The sequence below is a fragment of the Copidosoma floridanum genome, unplaced genomic scaffold (genome assembly GCF_036245765.1).
Source record: "Copidosoma floridanum isolate Cflo_tuat_1 unplaced genomic scaffold, Cflo_Japanese_pri ptg000024l, whole genome shotgun sequence".
NCBI lineage: Eukaryota > Metazoa > Arthropoda > Insecta > Hymenoptera > Encyrtidae > Copidosoma > Copidosoma floridanum.
Genome location: NW_028321901.1, coordinates 3,113,352 through 3,120,959, shown reverse-complemented (window position 1 = coordinate 3,120,959; position 7,608 = coordinate 3,113,352). Strand labels below are relative to the sequence as shown.

The 7,608-nt window shown below is 35.4% G+C and overlaps 2 protein-coding genes across 2 annotated transcripts; both read right to left on the bottom strand.

Annotated features, from left to right (window-relative positions):
* Window positions 1-1,072: 1,072 nt before the first annotated feature.
* LOC149373988 (uncharacterized) lies at window positions 1,073-4,657 on the bottom strand. The gene is made up of 3 exons (XM_089595090.1): window positions 4,573-4,657; window positions 2,227-4,512; window positions 1,073-1,152 (listed from the first exon to the last, which is right to left on the bottom strand). Exons 1-3 carry the CDS (start codon window positions 4,655-4,657, stop codon window positions 1,073-1,075), a joined length of 2,451 nt encoding a protein of 816 aa, XP_089451216.1.
* Window positions 4,658-4,976: 319 nt separating this feature from the next.
* Window positions 4,977-7,196, bottom strand: LOC149373987 (uncharacterized). The gene has a single exon (XM_089595089.1). The coding sequence runs from the start codon at window positions 7,194-7,196 to the stop codon at window positions 4,977-4,979; it is 2,220 nt and encodes a 739-aa protein (XP_089451215.1).
* Between the last annotated feature and the right edge of the window lie 412 nt (window positions 7,197-7,608).

Sequence of the window (7,608 nt, the reverse complement as noted above, 5' to 3'; positions counted from 1 at the left end):
TCAAGAAATAAAATCATCTGATCGAGCTCTGGCTTACATAGATTTAATGAAATATTCTAAAATTATAAAATTTCCCCATTTTCGTGGAATTTGCATAAGAAGCAATTGTCCTGCTAATGGTCCATGGTTTTGTAAAACAGCTATAGTAAATATTAAAGATAAGAATGGACCTGGAATTCACTGGACATTTTGATCGTGTCAATATTTGCTTATAAAATTATTTTCTTACATCTAAATTTAATTTCAAAAATGTCAATTTGTTAAGAAGAGCACAGCGATTCTATTAAAACCAAAAATTATGGACATATGACTATTTTTTTATTCAATATTGGTCGATGAAACGTAACAATCGAAATTTGTTTCCATAACACGTACTTTTACCTTACAGAGATTGGAAACATTTTACAGGAAAATCTTGAAAATTCTATGAAAATATTTCTTATTGATAAGCTGAAACAAAAGTGACTTAAAAAATTTGGCTTTGAAGTCACTACTATGACGGACTATCCACCGTTTGAACTGCCGAAATTGGTCACCGCTTGCACTGATCACGACAGAGTCTTTGAATCAATGTGTGCTTTTCATAATGTTAAGCGTATGAAAAAGTTCTATTAAAATATGGAATGGATCGACGGTGATGATAATTATGTTAAAGAGAAGTTGCAAGCAATAATATACTGCAGCTGTAAAATAAAATACCATAAATACATATGTATATCTTTTGAACGCAGTTCTCGTATTATTATGTAATAGTTTTTTTATGTCAAGCAATTTTTTTATAAGTGAGGAAACCAGAAATGTGACAAGATTAATTTCTTTTCCATCCCATAATGATCTTAATACTTAACTTACTACCTAATCTAAACCTAATAATTTAGTACATGGGAAGGATGCAGTTTTGCTGTGAGTTAAATCTCCTACAAGCTTAAGCAGAGTGCCTAACTCAGGCAGATGCATTATAATATGAGGTTTTGTTTCTTTCTTTTTAAAACTGAAGCTGTGTGAGCAAAAAATTTGGAGCCTAATATAATAAAGTATATATTTCAGCTCACCTTGCTATTAAATTTATTGCTTAACTCATCCTCGACTGAGAAGCATTTTGTTCAAACTTTAAAGGATGGAGTACATTGTAGACGTTTAGAGTTTCAAAACCTATAACAAAAATTTTATTTTTAAAGAAATTTTGTTTAATATTGTAGGCTGTATTAAAAGATTACCGGCGTGTGTGCGTGTAGGACAAATTGATAAGGTAGTGTCGTAGGGAATTAATTGCTTGTAGGATAAATAAAGTCACTAAATTTAATATTAACAAAAAAACAGAGCTTTAATATAAATACTTTTAACTACACTAAGCAACTAACAGTTAATAGGTTTGTAATAGGACTTCTGGTCCGAGGCAGGGCACAAGCGAGACTGGCTTGATATTAGGCCCACAGGGCACTAGAGTACGCATTATTTGAACACTCACACACACGCTAACCACACATATGTAGCAGCGACAATACCGCTGCTATTCGCGAGGTCAGACTCACATTACGACGCGGTCGCGTACACACTCCTGATCATTCGTCAACACTTCAATCCTAAACATTCTCCCCCGGTTGATGCATCCGATACTGGTGAGGTGCATCAAAGTACGCAAAAAGAAAAGAAAAGGAAATGTTTATTCCAGTTTTGAGGCGGTTTTGAATAATCGCTTTATATTATTCTAATTTTTTAATAGTTTAATAACAGGTTTTTCACAAATAGCAGGGTAATAACAAAATTATCTATTAAAAAAAAAAAAAAAAAAAAAAAAAAAATATATATAAAATAAGGTTCTTATAAAAAGGCTATTTTGCCTTTGGAGCGCTTAATAATTAATACTATATTTTTAATCGCTGGATTAAAAATCGCTGGATTAAAAATATAGTATTACAAATTTTCACGAGAGAAAGAAAAATATTATAAACTAAAAATATATATACGATTATTATTGACTTATATATATAAGTAAGATTCAATTTTCAACAGAACAATCTGTCATCTTTCTCCTTTCATCATCATACAATTCTTGAATAGTAAGCACTAAAATTAATTTTGTAATCGGTCTGACTAGCTCGGTGGCTGCGGTTCGAATTCTCGCGACCCGCACCCGGTTATCACAGCCTGTCCAGACTTTGATTATTCTCCCTAGAGGCCAATGACCAGGAGGATAGTTTTCATTTTTTATTAAAACAAGATCACCTATTTGCATTGATCTTGTCTCCAAGAACCATTTGTTCCTGGATTGTAGCGAGTTTAAATATTCTGATGACCATAGTTTCCAGAATTGTTGTAAGCTGAAGGTAATAAGTTTCCATCGTTTAACAAGAGAAATTTCTTTCTCTTCAATACTGGGTTCAGCTAAGATTCTTGCTGGTTTTGCTTTTATGAAATGAGCAGGAGTTAGTATTTGTAGGTCGGAAGGATCGTCATTCAGCGGAACTAGGGGTCGGGAGTTGAGACAAGCTTCGACTTGACACAATAGCGTTGTCATTTCTACAAACGTTAGAACTTGATCGCCTACTATTCTTTTAAAGTGATATTTTTTAGATTTTACACAAGCTTCCCACAATCCACCAAAATGTGGAGCAGCAGGTGGATTCCAGTGCCAATTAGTACCCAAGTTGAGAAGAGTGTTATGAAATTCGTCTGATTTAAGGAATTCTTTTAAATTGGCTTTCATTTCGGTGTCTGCACCTACAAAGTTGGTACCTTGGTCACTGTATAGTTCAGTGCAGGGGCCTCTTCGAGCATCAAATCTCTTAAATGCGCAGATAAATGCAGCAGCTGAGTAATGCTCAGCTACCTCTAAATGCACCGCTTTAGTAACCAAACAAACAAATATGACTATATATCCCTTTTGGGTACCTCTTCCTCTTACTTTTGCTAATCTAATTTTATACGGTCCAGCGTAATCGACGCCGGTTTTATGAAATGCTTGATCTGGTTGTATCCTGAATGCTGGTAGATCTCCCATAATTTGCTTTTGGGTAGTAGCGGCATATCTCTTGCATGTCAAGCATCTATGGATTAATGCCCTAATTACTTGTCTCCCTCTAATCACCCAGTATTTCTCTCTAATAGATGACAAGGTAAGTTGAGTACTAGCATGTAACATTTTTCTATGATGGTAATCAACTATCAAATTGGTTATGTGATCATTTGGACACAATAGTAATGGGTGTTTAAGCTCGTCAGCTAATTTAGCTTGATGTATTCTACCGCCTACCCTCAGTAGATTTTTCTGCAGCATAGGATTAGTTTTAATAATAGAGCTATTTCTATCCAACAATGTAGCTTTTTCTAAACATCTTATTTCCTTTGGGAAGTGTAGATTCTGATGTATGTAAACCCACAAAAATCTTGCATTATGGATTTCGTTAATCGACAATTGTATATTGTTGCTTTCAACGGGTTCTGTCACGTCCACGAACGTTAGCTTGGTTAGTTTTAACCTCTTATTCTTGTTTAGAATTTTGATAATAAATCTAAGGCAATATGCTGTAACTCTCAATAATTTAGTCCAATCTGAGTATTTATAATATAAGTCCCAATCTGACTTAACGTTATTACAATTAACGACATGTGTAGTTGGTTCGTCTTTTTCTACGACAAACTCTTCAGTCAATTCGGACCTTATTGAAAGGTATTTACTAGGATTCAACTTTATAACACCTGGACCTTGGAACCAAAGATGGCAATTTACTAGCTGGGATGGATAAATGCCACGTGAAGCCATATCCGCCGGGTTATTCTTGGAAGATATGTGATGCCAGTGGGCGTTGGGCACCGATGTATGAATTTCGGAGCATCGGTTAGCTACAAATGTAGGCCATTTTGATGGCACAGCATTCAGCCAATGCAGTACAATCTTTGAATCAGTCCATAAATATATTTTAAAATCAACCGAGCTGTTTAATTGAACATAATGTTTAACTAGTTTTGCTAATAAGGTAGCCGCACATAATTCCAATCTTGGAATGCTCAATATTTTTATTGGTGCAACCTTTGTTTTTGACGTCAAAAATTCAACATGAATATTAGTAGACAGGCTTGTTTTTAGGTAAATTACAGCTGAATAAGCTTCCTTTGAGGCGTCGGAAAACCCATGTAGTTCAACCTTGTGACAGTTTAATCTATACTGATTCCAACGTGGAATATCTATTTTCTCCAAAAGTGGAGCTTCATTAAGCCATTTGTTCCATTCCTTAGAAATCTCTGCAGGTAATTCGTCGTCCCAGGCTATTTTCAGTAACCAGGTGGCTTGCATTAGTATTTTGGGTTTGATGATAGTAGCAGAAAGCCAACCTAGGGGGTCATAAAATTTTGCCAATTGGGACAGCATTGATCTTTTTGTCCATGTTTTGTGCTTTGGTATAACTTCAATTTTAAAACTAAAATTATCTGTTGAAGGCTTCCAAGTCAATCCTAGAATGAACGTGAAGTTTTCTAATCCAGGTATAGAAAAATTCTCCTTATTTTTATGTTCTGCAGGAATATTATTTAACAGTTCAGTTTTATTGCTGGTTCATTTTCTCAGTTCTAAACCTCCATTCCTTGAGATGTGGATTAATTCAGTAATTTTTTGCCGAGTTTCTTCTTCGGTATGACCTCCAGATATGAAATCATCCATATAAACTTCATTTGCTAATACAGTAGCTCCAAGAGGGTTTTTTTTAGTATAATTTTCGGCTAATTGTTTAATTACTCTGCAAGATAAAAAAGGAGAGCTGACCAGTCCATACGTAACTGTATTTAATTCGTAAATCTTGACCTCTTCCTCGGGATGATTACGCCAGAGGATTGATTGAAATGGTCGATCTTGTGGATGTATTAAAATTTGCCGAAACATTTCCTCGACATCCGTAGTAAAAACAAATTGATAATTTCGCCATTTCAAAATCAAATCAAAAATATTAGGTAATAAATTTTTACCTGTATGTAAAATTGAATTAAGAGAAACATGGTCTCCTACTATTGCGGAACCATTGAATACAACACGTAGTTTTGTTGTGGAGCTGGATTCCTTGATTACTCCGTGATGGGGTAGAAACTAGCGTGATGTATATTCTTGCAATTTTGCTATTTGCTAATTGCATGTGTCCTAAATTTATATATTCTTGCATGAATGAATCGTAAGCTATCTTCAGCTTTTCATTTGATCTAAATTTCTCCTCCATGCGATTCAACATAGCGTTTGCTATTTTATAACTCCTTTGGGAATGCACAATTAATTCCTCTGTGGAATCTTTGAAAGGTAATCGCACAACGAATCTCCCTTGTTCGTTTACCCGATGCGTATTAATAAAGATTTTCTCACAAGTCTCCTGTTCTTCTGTAAGTGAATCTGCAGCTCTGGGAACTTCTTCTACTTCCCAAAATTTCTTTATGATTTGATCCAGAGACTCTTCTTCAGTTACATGAAGTGATACTGCTGTACCGAAATTGTTGGTTGGTGCTCTGCTTATGGGTCCTGACAGTAACCAACCTAGCGTTGATTTAGAAGCTATGGGCAAATTAGGACCCAATTTAACTATGGAGTCCTGAATAATCAAGGAATGGGCAGTAGCACCTAGCAGTAAATCGATACAGTCTGCCTTATAGTACTCTGGATCCGCTAATTGTAGGTTATTTAATAAACTCTTCGCAATGTATTGCCCGTATGCCGGTGGTTTGTAAGTTGAAATTTTATTTACAACTAAAGCATTTAATTTCAAAGCGTATTCAGACTTGAAATGTGGGTTAATCTTAAATTCCACCGAATTTGTTACGTCAGTCATTACTTTTTCACCTACACCAGTTAGCTTAATATTTACCTTCTTGGTTGGTAACTGCAACAATTGTGCTAAAGATTTTGAGATTAATGAGGTTTGTGAACACGAGTCCACCAATGCTCGAACAATTATTCTTTGTCCATTTCTGGAGTAAATTACTACTCTAGCTGTGGCTAGTAAAACACAATGGTTGCTACTGGCTTGAGTGGAAAAAATTGCTAAGTTTGAATTGTCTTCCACTGAATTACTATCGATTGTAGTATTAGTTGTTGGCTTGGTACTTAAGCGGCAAGCCTCAGGAGTAACATCCTTATCTCGATGCATAGTAGTATGGTGTTTTTTCTTACATGTAAAACAAGAATATTTGGATTTACACATCTTAGCTGCATGACTACATAAGCAATTGAAGCAGAGCTTAGCTTTATCCACAAATTCCTTTTTTGCATTCCAACCTAACGTCAAAAAGTCTGGACATTTACTTACGAAGTGACTGCCCTTGCAATATGCACATGTTGCATTAGTTTTGACGTTGGTCTGGTGAGTAGAAGTCTTATTTTGTTTGTGGCTAATTTCTTGAGGGTTACTTCTCTTTTTCCTTGCAGGAGACTTCTGTGTAATTGACTCAAGAGTTATTACTTGAAAGTACAAAAAGTTTCTCAACTGTTCCATAGTTAGAGGTTCAGTAGCGCTTCCTGAATGTCGTTGCCACTCCCTGGCAGTATAATAATCGAGTTTGCTGCTTATTAAACCTAGTACTACATCCGCATTTTCATCTCTATCCATGCCTCTCAATGTTTCAAGAGGACCCAGCGTTTCCTTGATCAGTTTCTTTACTGAGGTGAATGAACTATCCTTCATGTTGGTTGCGTTGACGATTGTCTTGACATACTCAGTAACCAGTCTGCGTTGGTTATCGAAGTAATTTAATAAGGTAGTCCAAGCTTGGTTGTAGTTGTCACCCGTCAGCGGTATATTTTTGATGATATCAGCTGCTTCATCCTGCACGTGTGACCTGAGATAGTGATATTTTAATACTGGCGACAAATATGTTCTAGTATGTATGATTGTTTTGAAAATATCTCTAAAATTGGCCCACTCGTGGTATTTACCATCAAAAGTTGGCACCTCGACCCTGGGTAAATTTTGAGAACTTGTAGTACTACCGGCACTAGTATTATTTCCCACAGCCTCAGGCGTATCGGTAGCACTTAAAAAATTGTTAAAGTCTCCTAAACAATTATAAAACTGATCTTCTGTCCTCTCGTATATTTCATTTTTGAAATAATCATGATCTTCCGAAATATCTTTCAATTCTAAGATTTCATGGTGATTTGTCTTAAATTGTTGAAATCTATCATTAAATTGTTGCAATCTAGCCTTGCCATGGCCTAACGACATTTTTGTTTGCCCTAATTTCTTAAAATTTGTAAAGGCATTTGCTATTTGGTTACACAGTATTTTTTGATTAACGTAATATACCTTCATTTTTAATGAATAACGTGTAAATAACTATGAAAATACTTGTTATAGATTCAACAAGTGAAATGTTTTACCTAAACAAAATTTAATCTCTTTCAAACTGTATTGTAAGGTGAGTGGACACTGTAGTTAATCCACTCTATTGAGCTAGTCGGGCGGTAGATCGTACCTACACAGGCCCTCCTTTGACTAACTTTAATACAAAAAATTGTGTGATTGAAAATTATGGTTACCAATTTTGAGGTAAACAGGCGAGCCGCGAAAACCACCACAGCCACCAAAGCAGCCAACGGATTTGACTATTGAAACTTGAATCTTTACACTGGCATCT